Genomic DNA, 16,863 nt, shown 5'->3' with positions numbered 1-16,863 from the left:
ATATATATATATATATATATATATATATATATATATATATATATATATATATATCCAAGATTCTCTTTCCGAGTTTTTTCTCTTAGAGCAAAATGTGCTAAATTTTATCCAGCTGTTTTGGGGTCATTAGTTTGTTGTGTATTGACTTACCTTTTTAATTATTTTACTTTAGGCCAACTTCAGTTACATAGTCTGATATATTCAATAATTTAAATGTCATATAATTAACAACAATTGATTTTTAGTGAGGGGAAAATCATGAAGAAAGGTCAAGTGTCTTTAAAGTTTAACCTATAAATTAATATTTAGTAAGTTACACTTATTTGTTTATTTATTTATTTTATTTATTTCAAGATAAGATTTCTCTGTGTAGCCTTGGCTGTCCTGGTCTCACTGTGTAGACCAGGCTGGCTTTAAACTCACAGAGATCCACCTGCCTCTGCCTCCCAGAGTGCTGGCATTACAGGTGTGCACCACCGTACCGGATAAGTAAATTAAATTTGTATTGTAAAATTTCTCTCTTATTATTTGGATTATCTCATATTAAATATATTATTTAGAGCTTATTTTTTATCTGATGCAGCCATATATAATATGAATATAAGATGTCATTAAATCAATGTTTAAATGCTTTAATTCACTTTGTATATTTTATAAGATGTCTCAAACTCAATTATAAACCATACAATTAAATTTTTAAATTAGACCAGCACCATTTGTTGAAGATGCTATCTTTTTTCCATTATATGGTTTTGGCATCTTTGTCAAAGATCAGGTGTCCATAAGTGTGTGGGTTTATTTCTGGATCTTCTGTTCGATTCCATTGATCCACCATTGTGCTTCTATGCCAGTACCATGCAGTTTTTATAACTGTTGCTCTATAGTACAGCTTGAGATCAATTATGACGATACCTCCAGAAGATCTTTTATTGTAGAGGATTGTTTTAGCAATTCTGGGTTTCTTGTTATTCCATATGAAGTTGAGAATTTTTCTTTCAAGGTCTGTAAAGAGTTGTGTTGGTAATTTGATGGGAATTGCATTGAATCTGTAGATTGCTTTTGGTAAGATGGCCATTTTTACTATGTTAATCCTGCCGAGCCATGAGCATGGGAGATCTTTCCATCTTCTGATATCTTCTTCTAATTCTTTCTTCGGAGACTTGAAATTATATTTGGAACTCAGCTTATTCAAATGTGCTTGTGAATTATAACCATCTATCATGATAGACTTCCTCTAAAAAAATCCTTTCATTACTGTTCTAAAGATGATTCAGAGAGTTCAAAGAGAAGTCTACGTATACAACCCTCTAAGGTGCTGGGAATCCCGCTGCTCCCTGTGCTGGTAGGGACTGTGTACTACTCATGCTGCCCTTTTTATGGCTTTTTCTGGCACTAGCTCAAAACCTGAAAATTTAAGTTAAAAATGTTTACTTATTTCATACTGTTTAATCATCTGCTTGTTCTTACTGAGTGTTGCTTTGGAAATTTTAAATGTGCTCATCCGGTAAGTTCAATTTTAATATTATAAAGCTATCTTGACTTGCAAGGCCACAGAAAAAGACAATGCAGCCAGTCCTGATGAGACCTGATAGGCGAGGGCCAGATGGAAGGGAGGAGGACCTCCCCTATCAGTGGACTAGGGGAGGTGTATATGGGGAGGAGAGGGAGCTAGGGAGGGATAGGGAGGAGATGAGGGAGAGGGCCACAGCTGGGATACAAAATGAATAAATTGTAATAACTAATTAATAAAAATTTTAAAAGATATATTGATAAGTCTTACATATTTTTATTATCTTTTTCAAAGAACAAAATTTTGAAAGTCATACTGTGTAGCTTAACAATTTATCAAAAAATATAAGCTGATGATTTTCACTCTGCTTAATTTTCATCTCAAAAAGTTAAACTAAGTTATTGCAATTTGTTAAATTAACACATTTTACTTTATTCATTATGTGACAATTATCTTTCCTCCAAAAACATAAAACAAGGTAAATAAAAAACTATTCACATAGGTCTTGTCTAAGTATATATTTCTGACTAACCCATCTATATTATTATTTGTACCAATTTGACACTTATTATGCAACTGTTGCAAAGGTGAGAAAACATGAATAGATACACCAATGCAATTTCCTAAGTTAGAGCAGCATGTTGAGATCCCAGGGTAGGATAATGTCAACCCATCTCTCTTTACTAAAATTCAAGTATATTTAGTAAATTAAATTATTAAAACTAATATAAAAATTAACAATTGTCATTTATTTTATCTGTTCATTCTGAAAAAAAATGCATTCTTTCATCTACAAATACAATGTGGATGATTAAAACAGATGTAGGCAGATAAAAGCAAGTTCTATTCCATTCAATGAAAAAATACATAAAAATAAATTTAATCAATATTGAATAATTGAACTTAACTATTTGTGATGGAGTCTTAATTAAGCAAAAAGAAAAGCAAGTCATTTGCTAATTCCAATTATATGCACTTAAAGTGGTAACTTTAATGTTCGTATTAAACTACGACACATAATTAGAATGGGACATATAAATATTTTTATGAAAATATTATTTATGCAAATGTTTATATGTAGATAGTAAAAACAAATATAAATGTAAATTATATTTTCTCTAAATGCTTATATCCATGAAATATGAGCTTTTACTTTGAAACAAGACATTTATCCTTTTATAGTTGTGTGATCCCCTTCTCCTTTCATTATCTTAAAACAGGTGAGTGGTCTACACTTTTAAAGAGTATCATGTCTGTTTCTCTGTTACCCAGTCCACTTTATAATTTTTGCAAATTATGTAGTTGTATCATCAATAATTTTCAGTTAAGTTTGCCAGTAGTACAACTGAGTTTAGATTTTTTCTCATTAACTCATTTATATCTCAATAGTAAACAGAAATATAAAGGTAAATTATATTTGTTCTAAACGTTTATATTGAAGTCTGAAGCTTTTTTTTTTTAAGCTTTTGCTTTGAAGCAAGATGTCTGTCCTTATTCTTGTGTGCCCCCACTTCTCTCTTCGTTATCTTAGGACATGTGAGTGGTTCATACTTTTGAAGACTCCGGTCACTGTCTCTGTTAGTATTCTATATTCAAAATCACTACTCACTGACAGCTTGGACATAAAAATGCAACTTCCTTTCAATCACAGACAGAATACCTTTCGGGAAAATCATCTTTCTGTAAAGAAAGACACTTCAGAGCTGCAAAGCAACTTTTGACACCGAAAAATATTTCTATGTATTTTTTTACAAAACAGAATCAACATGTGTACTGAAAATAGAAAACCAAAGTATCAAATTTCCTAGTATTTCCTTTCTTAATTTAACATAAGATTTTCATTTATGGGAATTAAATAGCAAAAATTACCCATAATATTACAAATAGAAAACAGGGTGAAATAATTGTTAAAAGACATTAAGAGTTGGAGCCTTAAAGTTGTTATTTTTTTTTCTTTCTTTATTTTAACATTTTAAGGTATATTTAAATCATTACTACCCTTCTGTTTCCTTACTTTAGACCTTCCCATGTCCCCTCTCATTATCAAATTGAAACACTTTTTATTGTTGTATTGTGTGTGTGTATGAGAGAGTGAGAGAGAGAGAACAAATATATAAAGAAACCTTTCTGAGTCTATTTTTTGCATATGGTTTCAGGATTAACTACTTTGTATTGGATAACTTTCAATGTGCACTTCCCTTGAAAGAGGACAATTAATTCTCCTGCCAGCTGTCATGAGTTGCCTGTGTTTTTGTTTGTTTCTTTGTTTTGTTTTATGACTGAATTTGACCCTTGAAAATTTCCTTTTTCCATGTTAACATATACACTGAGGTTACAATTGTTACTTGTCTTATTTATACACATATTTCATGAAGATACTGTTTCACTTTCTCTTGTCTGGCTCTTACATCTTTCTGCACCCTCTTCTGCACTGTTCCCGGAACATGGATGTGGTAACTTTTATGTAGAATATTCACTGGAACTGTATACCCACAATCTGTTGGTCTCCATCTGCTGTAAAAACAGAAAGTTTTTGATGAGTTATATTTATATATGTTTGTAAGATTAAGATACAAAATGTATTAGGGGATTGTTCTGGTTTATCAATGTAGCTGTAGTATATTATTATCTAACATCCTTGACCTCACAGTCCCAGTGAAACTGGCTAGAGGTCTAGAATTCAGTATGCTATCCTTCCTGTTGAGTTGGCCTTAAATCTACTTAGACTTCTCATAGTTATTGCAAGCATGTGTATGCCACTATTGCACTTTTATGACTATCTTTGCCATAATGGTCATTGTTGTGGATCATAGGTGTCACAGCTCTGCACTACTATTGATGGCTTCCCTCCCTTGACAGCTTGAATAGAAAACTCTTGTACTATTGAAGCTAGACCTGAGGAAAGAGAATTTTAGACTAGATGAAGCTCACCCTGTGTCCCAAGTGTGTGATATCTTCATCAACAGTGGCTTACAATCATCCTCTTAGAGACAGTAAAGGGTAATAACAATAGTCTCTATAAAACTTTTTTGGAATCTTTTGAAGTACCATAACCAAAAGGAGGATTCTTATGTCTAGAAGTAGACATTTTATTAGTATATGGTTCTTGTCAGTCCTAGTCACAATATTATATGTATTTTTTAAATTTTTAGGTAAGTATAAAATAACATATTTCTCCAGGCCACAGGGCAAGATGATGTCAGTCCTGAGGCAACTGGGTATGCTGGGGTGGTTAGTAGGAGGCTCCCCTTCTCTGAGGAGTAGGGAAGGGGGAAAGGGAAAACAGTGAGGGAGCGTAGGAGGAAGAGGAGGAGAGGGAGGGGGTTTTGACCGGGTTGTGACATGAATAAATAAAAGTTAAAAGTTAAAAAAATTATACGGATTCTTGAGGCTTTGGAGAGATTGTTTGACCTCCACCACCACCCCCTTTTCCCTCTGTGTTGATCTCCCTTGCCTCCTCGGTTGTATCCACATACTTGTTTTTCCATTTTCTCCTTCACATCACCTCCATCTTAATATTTTCAAAAGGAGAAGTGTTGGTCAATGAATACAACATTTATTTATTATTTAAGTATTATTAAAGAGTGGATGATATCTCTGCGTGAACTTAATAAATACAACCTTCTTCCACATATACTATAAACTCTTGTATTTCCCTCCTCAGGTTTGAAAAAACGGAATGGCTTCTGAGAATTGTACACTTGTGACTGAGTTCATTCTTTTGGGATTGACTGATCGTTCCGAACTGAAGATAGTGCTCTTTGTTTTGTTCCTGGTGGTTTATGCTGCTACCTTAGTAGGGAATCTGGGAATGATTCTCTTAATTAGCATCACTCCCAAACTCCACACTCCCATGTACTTTTTCCTCAGTTGTCTTTCATTTGTAGATGCCTGTTATTCATCAGTCATTGCTCCTAAAATGTTGATCAGTTTCTTGGTAGTGACAGAAACAATCTCTTTCACTGCCTGCATTGTGCAACATTTGTTTTTTGGAGTGCTTGTTACTACAGAAGGCTTCTTGCTATCGATGATGGCTTATGACCGTTATGTGGCCATTGTCAACCCATTGCTGTATACCGTGGCGATGTCTCGGGGAAAGTGTACCATGCTGGTTACTGGGTCATTCATAGGTGGAACTATTAACTCTTTGACACATACCATAACTTTGAGTAAGCTGTCTTTTTGTGGACCTAATGTAGTAGGTCACTTCTTCTGTGACATACCATCACTGCTGATACTCTCATGTTCTGATACATCCATGAATCAGTTTTTGCTCTTGATGTTCTCTGGAGTTATTGTTATTGGCACTCTCTTGATTGTGGTCATATCCTACTCATTCATTGCTGTGGCCATTTTGAGAATTCGCTCAGCTTCAGGAAGACAGAAAGCCTTCTCCACCTGTGCTTCTCACCTGACTGCTGTGACTATATTCTATGGTACCTTAAGCTTTAATTACATTCAGCCAAGCTCCCAGTACTCTGTAGAACAAGAGAAGGTGGTGTCTGTGTTCTATACACTGGTGATTCCCATGTTAAACCCAATGATTTACAGCCTCAGAAACAAAGAGGTCAAAGAAGCTGCAAAAAGAGCTGTAAAAATGAAATTCTTCTTATATTAATTTCACAGTAGTAAAATTTCTGTCACGTTTATCAGCCAATCCTCACTCAGTAACATTTACATTGAGTCCGTAAGTTCTAGTTTTTGTGTTTAAAAGTTATATTATCAATATTAACTTTTGACACGAAGAAACACATTTGACAGTAAAAAAAATGATGTTTAATTTCATTTAAAAAGTAACTTAAATAAACTTTGAAATGTTATTGGTATTTGAATTAATTGGTAAACAAAAATTTAAATATATTTTAATATTTGAAAACTAAATAAATACATGAATGCATGGTATCTTTTGGAGATAATAACAAGTTTTCTAATGAATGAAAAGTTCTGTGATATTTATTATACTGTTTTTTGTTTAAAATATTCATTAATTTTTAAATATTGGGGAAAGTTCTATTCAATAAAGTAGTTAAACATAGTAGTATTATTTTACTTGACAATTCTCCCTTTCATTTATTAACCTAATTTCTTTGTCTTTATACATGTAAAGACTGAAGAGCAAGTATAATTGCATGGAAACAAGCAATAATCCATTATTTCTAATACCGTAATAATAAGGATCACAATGCTCTAGAGTAGGGACAGTTAGGCACCTTTTTAAATCCTTGTCTATCTTTAGGAATTTCTTTTATATTCTGAGTATACACGTATATTCAGAAGTCTTTAAGTAATTTGATGATATAATATGTATATTTTAGTTTAGGTCATTTATTATAAATGAGTTGCTTATATAAGTATATAAAATTTACTCATTTCAGAACACACATCTTACTAAAAATACTGATAACATTATCACAGTGGATTTTGTACATCAAAATACATTATATTTTCTACAACTTTCTTCTTTTTAGACCATTAATAACATTAAATGCAGGCATTTAAAGTATACTAATGTTTCACAAAGTTTTTCATTGGGTCATTAGACTTATACCAAGTTACATTATTTGAGACTTTGCAAAAGATGTTGTTTCCTTGATTTTATTTCATTTCAAAATAGTTGTTTGAGAACTTCATCCCCTACTCCCACTTTTCCTACTCACTCACTTTCTTGTTTTTTTAAAAATAATATTTTTTATATTTACTTTATATTTTATTTACTTTACATCCTTCTTGCACCTCTATCCCTTCTCCCCTCCCAGTCTCCTTACCTCCATCCACCTTTTCTCAGGAAAGGGAGACTTCCTTTCTCATCCAGCCAGCTCACCAAGTTTCATCAGGACTGAGCATGTCCTCTTTCCCCCTGTCCTGGCAAGGCAGTCCCTTTAGGGGGAAGTGATCAAAAGCTGGCAAGTAAGTCCATGTCCAAAGCAGTCATCACTTCCCTTTACTTGAGGACCCACATGAAGCCTAAGCTGCCCATCTGCTACATCTTTGTAGGGAGCCCAGGTTCAGTTCATGCATGGTCCTTGGTTGATGCTTCAATCTAAGCAAGCCCCTCTGGGCCTGGTTAGTTGGCGTCTGTGGATCTTCTTGTGGAGCTCCTGTCACCTCTTTCATCCCACTTTTCCACAAGACTCCCTATGCATGGCCCAGTGCTTGGCTGTCCCCCGGAGCTCCTGCCGTCGACTCTAGAGTATGTAGACAGCCACTGAAGTCTGTTTACCTATCACAACACTGAAATAAAATGAACGTATGTTTTCAAGCGGCCATCAACTGTCAACCACTTTCTTACCATTTTCTGTCTTCAGAATTTAGTTCAGGTATTCTGTCACATGTTTGGTAAATAATCTTACTTTATGTTTTTAACACATGTATGAATGCATATTAAAGCTCTGTTTGCTATGTGACCTAACTTTAGTCTCTTTCCACAATGCATTTAATTTACAGTAATTTTTGTTGTGTCTGTATGCACATAGTGTCTGTTGGAGGTGTACCTGTAAATAACTTTGGGTAGTTAGTTATCTCTTTCTACCATTACGTGATTCTGGATCTCAAACAGAGTTCTCCTAGCTTGAGTTCTCCTAGCTATTACTGTATATTGCATTATCTACACTATAAAGTAGAAAAACTTTGTTTTATCAATCTATCTTATTTGCTGATTTATTTCTATTTATTCCTATTCCTCCAGAGGTGTACCCTGTAAGACCCCTATCTTTCAACGACATTTTCTGAGAGCTCTAAGCCTATAATAAAAGGAGACCTTGAATATGTAACCAATTATCCTAACCACTAAGAGTTTATCAAATATTTATGTTTACCCTGCACCTATTACACTGTTTGAGTTTGCTCTGGGGAAGATACCCAAATATTGCTGGAGTAATGGACTCATCTAGCCATTTATCTGTGCTTAGTGACCTCAGAGCATAAGAAATAAGAAGACTTCCAAATAGTGTCCAGATAAAGTCAACTTTAGATTTTTCCTAAAAGACTCAGACATAATTTTTCTCAAGAAAAAAAAAATATTAATCACAATACGGAAAGTTCCCCAAAATGCAATATGCACAGATCAAAACCCAAAAAGTAGAGAATGGAGGACAGTGACTGCAGCAATCTGCACAGCTTTGTTGATACTGTGTAAAGCAGCTGTGCAGGCTTCCTGACTCTTGCTGTTTCCAGTGAATGTGGCTGTGCCAGAGATTAATGCGACCATTGTGGACACAAAAGATAGAGAATATTAAAGGTTTTATTAAAAAGCACAGTATAACCTAGAAAATTTTTCTGAGTATATAGCCATGAAAAGGAAGTCACTCTAAAGGATCATAAGCTAGTAAAGATATTCCACTCCTATATTAATTTCAGCATCACACACCTACACACCTGCATAATGAATTCAACTTTAAAATAGGAAGTAGAAACTGCCATTTGTGATAACACAGTTAGCCAATAGGAGATTATGTTAATGAAAATAAGATACAGAACAAAGAATACTACAGGATCACACGTGTATTTGAAGAATCAAAAGAATAATAAACATTACTAGAAATGGAAAAGGACAGTGAAAAAATATGCATGACAGGATGTGGAGTGTCACGTATATTAGACATTCTAGAGACTTGAGGTATAGCTTAAGTATTATAGATAAAATAATTGAATTAAATAAAAAACTCACAAAAGGTAGATGTCATGCACAATATACAAATAACAATGTAAGAACTGACTGGGCAATATTTAGGAACACTTGTATATATACATATAGCTATAAGCATGAAATAACAATTAGTTAAAAAAGAGGCAATGGATTTGAAGGAGAGTGGGAAAGGATATATGGAATGATATTGAGGAAGAAATCAAAATCTCAAAGAAATTAATAAGAATGGATTGAAATAGAAATAGTCCTACAAGGAAAGCAACAGAACCAAAAAAACTGGGCACAGGAGTCTTTTCTAAGACTGAAACTCCCACCAAGGACCATGACAGGCTAGGGTCAGATGAAAGGGGAGGAGAACCTCCCCTATCAGTGGACTTGGGAGAAACATGGGAGGAGATGAGGGAGGGAAGGCAGGATTGGGAGAGGACAAGAGAGGGGCTACAGCTGGGATACAAAGTGAATAAACTGTAATTAATAAAAATAAATAAATTTTAAAAAAGAAAAATAAATTAAAAAGTAAATTTAAGTGAAACAAAGAATGTGAAAAAATTCAAATTGTCTTAGTGGCATACAAAAACAAAAGAACATTGTAAAATTGTCATAATTTATTGTGATGATATATAATACTGAATATTAAGTATTAATTTTAAATTGATTATTTAATACCCTGTAGAAGGCATTTTTTACCTCCTTATTTCTTAAACTGTAGATCAATGGGTTAAGCATGGGGATCACTACAGTATAAAACACAGAGACTATTTTATCATTCTTTGAGGAGTGGATGGATTTAGGCTGCAAGTACATGAAGAGTAGAGTGCCATAGAACACCACAACCACTATCAGATGAGACCCACAGGTAGAGAAAGCTCTTTTCCTGCCTTCGGCAGAACGCATTTGATATATGGCTAGTAGAATAAGAATGTATGATCCCAGGACTACCAGAAGAGAGGAGACCAAATTCAATGCTGAGAAAAATATGATCATCAATTGTATTTCCTCAGCATGTGAGCACAACAAAGGTAAGAGGAAAACATCATCACAGTAGAAATGGCTGATGACGTTAGAGCCACAGAAAGTTAATGTGAAAATTTTACTGGTGAACAACAGAGCCTGGAAGGTGCCGTAGAGGTACGGGATGCCCACCAGAACATGGCAAAGTCTCAGAGACATGATCACACCGTACAGCAGAGGGTTGCAGATGGCCACATAGCGGTCATAGGCCATTGAGGACAAGATAAAGAATTCACTGATGATGAACAGAAGGAAGAATGACAGCTGTGTGGCACATGCGTAGAAAGAAATGGTTTTCTGATCCAAAAAGATGTCTACCAGCATCCTGGGGCAGATGACAGTAGAATTCCCAAGATCAATGAAAGCCAGGTGTCTGATGAAGAAGTACATAGGCGTGTGTAGGTGAGCGTCCAGCTTGGTCAAAATGATCATGCCCAGGTTGCTTACCAAGGTGACCACATAGATGGTGAAAAAGACTCCAAACAAAGGAAGCTGAAGCTCAGAGTTCTCTGTGATTCCCATCAAGATGAACCCAGGAAGTGACGTTGCATTCTTTTGCTCCATTTCATCCAATTATATTCTCTAGGAAGAAGCAAACATTGTTTTCAACTTTTATTAAATAGTATTTTTAGGATGAACACTTCTTTTATAAGTAAGTGTTCCCCCCAAAAAAACCTCACACATAAATTTTAAATGAACATATAGAGTATTCTACTCAACTGAGTTCTTCCTGAAGATATATGCTAAATTATAAGAACTTTATATATCATTATATTGCTATCATAAACATATGTAATATACACATACACATATGTAATACATGGACATTAATATTAAAAATGTTACTTTACACAAAGAGCTTGGTTTTTTAGAGTGCATCTTCATTTTGTCTTTATTTTGCATGGAATTTTTGTATACTTGAAGAATGAGATGGAGACAGAATGGAGCTAAATTGTTTTTACTGTTATAGTTCCTTAAATCAAATATTTCCAAGATTTGGGAGATATGTTTAAATAAAAATAAATTAATTAAGTGAAAAAATAAATACCATCAATGTAATTGAGTATCTAATATTGTTGAAAGAAATAATTTTGAATGTATTAATTGTAGGAAATCTACATAATTTAATGTAATATGCTAATTAGTTAAAATTGATAACCAACTTATACCTAAGTCAAAACATCATGTTTTTATAAATATGTATATAATACTTTTTTATTCAAAAAGATATTCAATTACAAAATATGTAACTGTATATCTAAAAATATTTTAAATAAATGTAATTTATCCATAGTCAAATGTGCTCATATTAATATTCTAAGTCAATTTTCACTCAGTGTTAATCATGTTATTATGAGATGTATTGGCAAATGGTACTGCACTATTATCTGGAGTTTAATAATGGTGAAATGAGTAAAGAACACTTATTACTCAATAGTAATTTCTAGTTGAGTTCAGAAAAGTCTTCTAAAAGTACTTAGCACACTATCCTGAATTGTTCTTGAAACTGTATGAATGACCTATCATGCCAACAAATTTTGTGTTTGTGCATTACTGAGATTTAAGTTTTCATTATTTGAATCTCAACTTGTATACAAAATTTTACTATTGTACTTTTCAACAGAATACTCACTTATTTTAAGCTTCCAGATACAGTGTTTGGATACATTCCTGCTAAAGTGTTAGTATTCAGAACTTTTTAAATAGTTTCACGTAATTATTCTATAAAGCGACGTAAAAGAAATGACAGTGCCTGTAAGATGTATGTTGTTGCATTTTACATCAAATATGACTATTTACTACTAACAAAACTGAACAAAGGGTTATTTACCAAGTTCAACGCCATGACTGAATACATTTCAGTGGTATTTTCTTGTCATTTAATAAATTTTCACAAAATTCTGAGAGTCAACGTAGTTTTTCTTTGAAAGAAGAAAGTGAAGATGTATTAGCTCATTCCACCTAATTAATTTCCTGGTGCCTTTCCGCCCCTGGTTAGGGAGAATCTTCACTATTGTCATCGGGGTTTCCAACTGTAGGTGTGCGCAGGGTTTAGCACTTAAAAAATGCGGCTTGCCAACATGGGCAGCACTTGCCAACCTACTAGCTGTCATACATGCAGCATTGCAAACCCTTGATAAACATGTCTAGTGTGTAAAATGCTTTATAGAAATGTTCATTTAAAAGATTATTTTGCAAATTTATTCTTTGCAGTAGGAAATTTTATTGGCATATATATTTATGTTGTAAATTTATATCTACTGTTAAATATCTTTATTTTAAATATAAAATAGTATTTTTTCTAACATTATGTAGGATTTACACCAAAATTTACTTATAGATAGACTGAAAATAATTATCTTGTTTTTTAATGTGTGAGACAATTAGGGAATTATTGATATATCTCTCACTTCTCATCCCTTGAAACTCTCATAAACAAAATGGATCCAGGATATTTGTTCAAATAATATAATCTAATGTCTTAAGACCACCATTCAACTCCAGGAAACATAGTGAATACACTATTTTTGTCATGTATTCAAGAAACCAAGGAGTGCCAACAGTCAGATGCCAGGCATGATTGAACGTACTTGCATGCTGGTGTTGATCTATACCGGATACATTAAACCACTTACCTTTGAGAAAGGATCAAATTTTAAAATTCTAAATCACTTGTCCTTTCTCTTTCAGGTAGCAGAATTTATGGTTTTCTTTGCTCTTCCTGGTGCTCCCGGGGGAAGTCTCACACAATTTGTTCAAATGATCACATCTAGGTCATCTTAGAGACCGAAGATTTTGTTTCTAATTGTCTGGGACATTCTGCATATTCCCCAAGGGGAGCTATAAAGAGAGCTGACGAAAGGAGGTTAACAGCCTATGATTCCCACAGAGACTGAAATAACTTAAATAATTCATTCATTCATGGAAAGAGCTTCAATAATTAATATTACTATGGGAAATAGTTTTCTCTTTTTCTTTTTCAAATTTAACACTTTTTTTCCTTGTGGATTAAACATTTACAAGTTATATTTATTAGATCCTGAATAAGATCTTCATTTGCTGATGTAAATATTTTGCTGACCAAGAGTGTCATCCAGTTGATTCAAGCCTCTGTCTCCCCTTCTGAGTCTTAATGGTTATTATTTTTATCTATTACTTCTTTGCTTCTCTTCGTTTCTATCCCAAGTGTCTAAATTGATTAGAACATCTCAGGATGGATTCATTTTTGGATTTTAAATGGGGACACAATAATAAAACTCCCAAGACACACAGGAAACCCAAGGAGACTGTGGTCAATTGGCCTAGACCTACTTAACATATAAAATATCCTACACTGGAGAGATGGCTTAGCAAGGAAGGTACTTGCCAACAAGCATGGTGACCTGAGTTTGACACTTAAAATTCACATATTGGAAGCAGACAACCAAATCCTCCAAGTTGACTTCTGACTTCCACACATTCTCTGTGACATAGCTCTCCCCTATGAGAGTACATTTAGACATTATCTGGGGTAGTTTTATTGATATATTTCATCTCTGAGACTAACGCTGTCATAGTCTTATTTTTAAGATTTTTTTCTTTATTATTTCTTTATTTCTTATTCAATTTACATTCTTGTTGCATCCCCATCCTTTCTCCCCTCCAAGTCCCACTTTACCTCCCTCCCCCTCCCTTTTTCTCATCCACTCCAGCTCATCAAGTTGCATCAGGACTGGGCTTGTCTTTTTTTGCTGTGGCCTGGTAAGGCAGTCCAGCCAGGGGGAAGTAATCAAACAGCTGGCAAGTGAGTCCATGTCCAATGAAGTCCCCACTTCCATTACTAGCGGACATACATGAAGCCTCAGCTACCCACCTACTACATCTTTGTGGGGGGCTTAGGTCCAATTTGTGCATGGATCTTGATTGATGCATCTGTCTCAGCAGGCCCCTCTGGGCCCTGGTTATTTGGCCTCTATTGGTCTTCTTGTGGAGCTCCTGTAACCTCCAGGTCTTTTTCTCTTTTCTACCATTTTTCCATAAGAATCCTTATGCATTCCCCAATGTTTGGCTGTGAACCCCAGCATCTAGTTTGAGACACTGCTGGGTAGAGCCTATCAGAGGACAACCCTGTCAGGCTCTTGTCTGCAAGCTTAGGAGAGTATCATTCATAGTGTCAGGGTTGGCACTCTCTGATAGTGTAGGTCTTTGGTTGAGCCAGGCATTGATTGAGCATTTCCTTAATCTCTCCCATATCTGCTCTACCTTTATCCCTGTACATTTTGTAGGCATGTTAAAGTTTGGGTCGAAGTTTTTGTTGGTGGGTTGGTGTTCCCCTCCCTCTACTAGAAGACAAGTCTAGTTAGATGTGTCCTCTTCAGTCTCTATGGTCTCTGCTAGTAGGAGTCTCTGCTTGAGTCCCCCTCATATCCTCCCAGGAGCCTATCCTGACTTAGGTTACCAGCTTGTCACAGAGATGTCCTCACCCTCAGTTTCTCTTTTCTCTACAGGCCTTCTGTCTTCTTGTCCTCACTTTCTGCAGGTCTGATCTTCACTCTCTTAACTCTCTGTGCCCCCTCTCCTAACTCATTCCCTTTCTTCAGCACCTACCTCTGTCTATTCTATCTCACCTTCTAAGTGAGGTTATTGTATCCTTCCTTGGATCCTCCATGTTACTTATCTTCTTTGTGTCTGTGACTCTTAGTATTCTTATCCTGTACTCTGGCTAAAATTCACTTATAAGTAAGTACTTACTATGTGTGTCTTTCTGGGTCTGAATTACCTCACTTAGGGTGATCTTTTCCTAGCTCAATCCATTTTCCTGCAAATTTCATGATTGTTTTGATTTTAATAACTAAGTAGTATTCCATTGTGTAAATGTGCCACAATTTCTTTATCCATTCTTCTGTTGAAGGACATCTAGGTTGTTTCCAGATTCTGCCTATTGTGAATAAAGCTGCTATGAACATAGCTGAGTAAGTGCCCTTTTTTATGGTGGAGTGTCTTTTGGGTATATACCTGGGAGAGGTATATCTTGGTCTTTAGGGAAAGCTATTCCCAAATTTCTGAGAAAGCACCAGATTGATTTCCAAAGTAGTTGTAGAAGTTTATACTCTATACTGACCAGTGAAAATAGGCACTTGCATGTCATTAAGGATCAAGCTATTAAAACAGAAAATAAAGACAAAATGCCTTTGGGAGAACTGAGATAATCACTTTTCTTGGAGTTCTCAGATCCAGAGATTAGTTAATGAAATAAACATTCATCTTGATAAATACTTGCCACAACAGGTATCTAACAAAAATACTCACTGAAACATTTTCACCCATTTATGAAGTAAGCATGCGAGAAGCATGGACACATGAGGCTTTCCAGTCTGTGGAACTAACAACTTGAATACAAGCCAACATTTTGTTAAAAAGTTATTTTTTAATAGAGAATATGGGCTTTTCTCTAGAGAAAGGTATACCTACTATCTAGGGAGGATCGCAGCATTTCTCACTAGTTAACAGAGCCTCACATATAAACATGGCAATTTGCTGAAGCCTGGATGCAATTCCAGAAGAGCTGAAGGGCATGGGGTTAAGCTGCGGCTGTATTTATCAATATGCTTCTAAACCAATGAGCAGATCAAATAACATAGAAAGAAGACGGGAATTAAACACAATTAAAGGCACTGTCTCAACAGACTGAGCACGCTACAACCTTTATTCTCTAACCAAAGCCCCTTACCCTTATAAGCCAGTAAGAACGTAAATAAAAGAATCCAAGTTCTTTAAAGCTCCTTCTAAACACGTTCTACTTATCTTGTTTTTAACTAGTTTAAAAAGCATATTATAAAGAATAATCAACAATGAGCAACAGCTATTTCAGTAAGAAATTCTCTCCCATAAATCGTGCAACTCCATGATGCTTGGCTTTTCATTTACTGAATGCATTTTTTTTTACTTGCATTGTGTTTATCTGGCTATAACAATATTAATTAAGAAACATCATATGTGTGAAAATATTCATAATAATGAAAGTATATTGTGGTGGGCAAATACTACAAAATATTAACAAATGGGAAAATCTTGTTGAAGTTGATATGGGAATGAAGGAGTTCTTTTTATTGACTCTGAACTTTTTCTTTAGATTTGAAAATATTTAAAAATAAGTGTATGTCTGAACAATATGTACATATGCATTAATTGGTACAACATCCTCACAGTCTTTACATTATGGTGGTTTGATTTGTGTTTCATGACATTTAGTTTTGAAATAAACAACTTGTGCAAAAAAAAAAAAAAAAAAAGAAGTTTATACTCCACCAGTAATAGAGCAATTTTCCACTTTTTCCACGCCCTCACCAGCATGGGCAATTACTTACTATTTTGATCTTAGCCATTCTGACTGGTGTAAGATGGAACCTCCGAGACATTTTGATTTGAATTTCTCTGATGACTAATGAAGCTGAACATTTTTTTACCACCAATGTATATTTGTTTTATTTAAAAGGGTCCAATCAAAAAAAGGGGTCCAATCTACAGTTTACCCCCACTTTTTTTAATATGTATTCATAGGAAAAAACCAAAAGTAAAACAAAACAAAAAGCTTTAAAACATATGTCTGAAACTGTGTCATGGTCGACGCGGGTGATTCTACCCAATTCACAACCCACGCACTCTGCTATGCTGTAAAGTTATCTATATCCTGTGTTTTCTTGGATGTAGTTTTCGT

At 34.6% G+C, this 16,863-nt stretch overlaps 2 protein-coding genes across 2 annotated transcripts; one reads left to right on the top strand and one right to left on the bottom strand.

Annotated features, from left to right (window-relative positions):
- The first annotated feature begins 5,189 nt into the window (after positions 1 to 5,189).
- Positions 5,190 to 6,128, top strand: LOC129671614 (olfactory receptor 1052). Its single transcript, XM_055600691.1, has one exon. The coding sequence runs from the start codon at positions 5,190 to 5,192 to the stop codon at positions 6,126 to 6,128; it is 939 nt and encodes a 312-aa protein (XP_055456666.1).
- Positions 6,129 to 9,788: 3,660 nt separating this feature from the next.
- LOC129671512 (olfactory receptor 8K5-like) lies at positions 9,789 to 10,730 on the bottom strand. The gene has a single exon (XM_055600546.1). It carries the CDS (start codon positions 10,728 to 10,730, stop codon positions 9,789 to 9,791), a length of 942 nt encoding a protein of 313 aa, XP_055456521.1.
- Between the last annotated feature and the right edge of the window lie 6,133 nt (positions 10,731 to 16,863).

Source organism: Psammomys obesus, unplaced genomic scaffold, assembly GCF_907164565.1.
Source record: "Psammomys obesus unplaced genomic scaffold, mPsaObe1.curated_primary_1811, whole genome shotgun sequence".
Lineage (NCBI taxonomy): Eukaryota > Metazoa > Chordata > Mammalia > Rodentia > Muridae > Psammomys > Psammomys obesus.
The sequence above is the reverse complement of the archived record's forward strand: the minus strand, read 5'-3'. Positions and strand labels throughout refer to the sequence as shown.

Bases quoted from the DNA above. Each gene is read 5' to 3' on its own strand.
- LOC129671614 (XM_055600691.1), top strand. From the start codon at position 5,190: ATGGCTTCTGAGAATTGTACACTTGTGACTGAGTTCATTCTTTTGGGA.
- LOC129671512 (XM_055600546.1), bottom strand. From the start codon at position 10,730: ATGGAGCAAAAGAATGCAACGTCACTTCCTGGGTTCATCTTGATGGGA.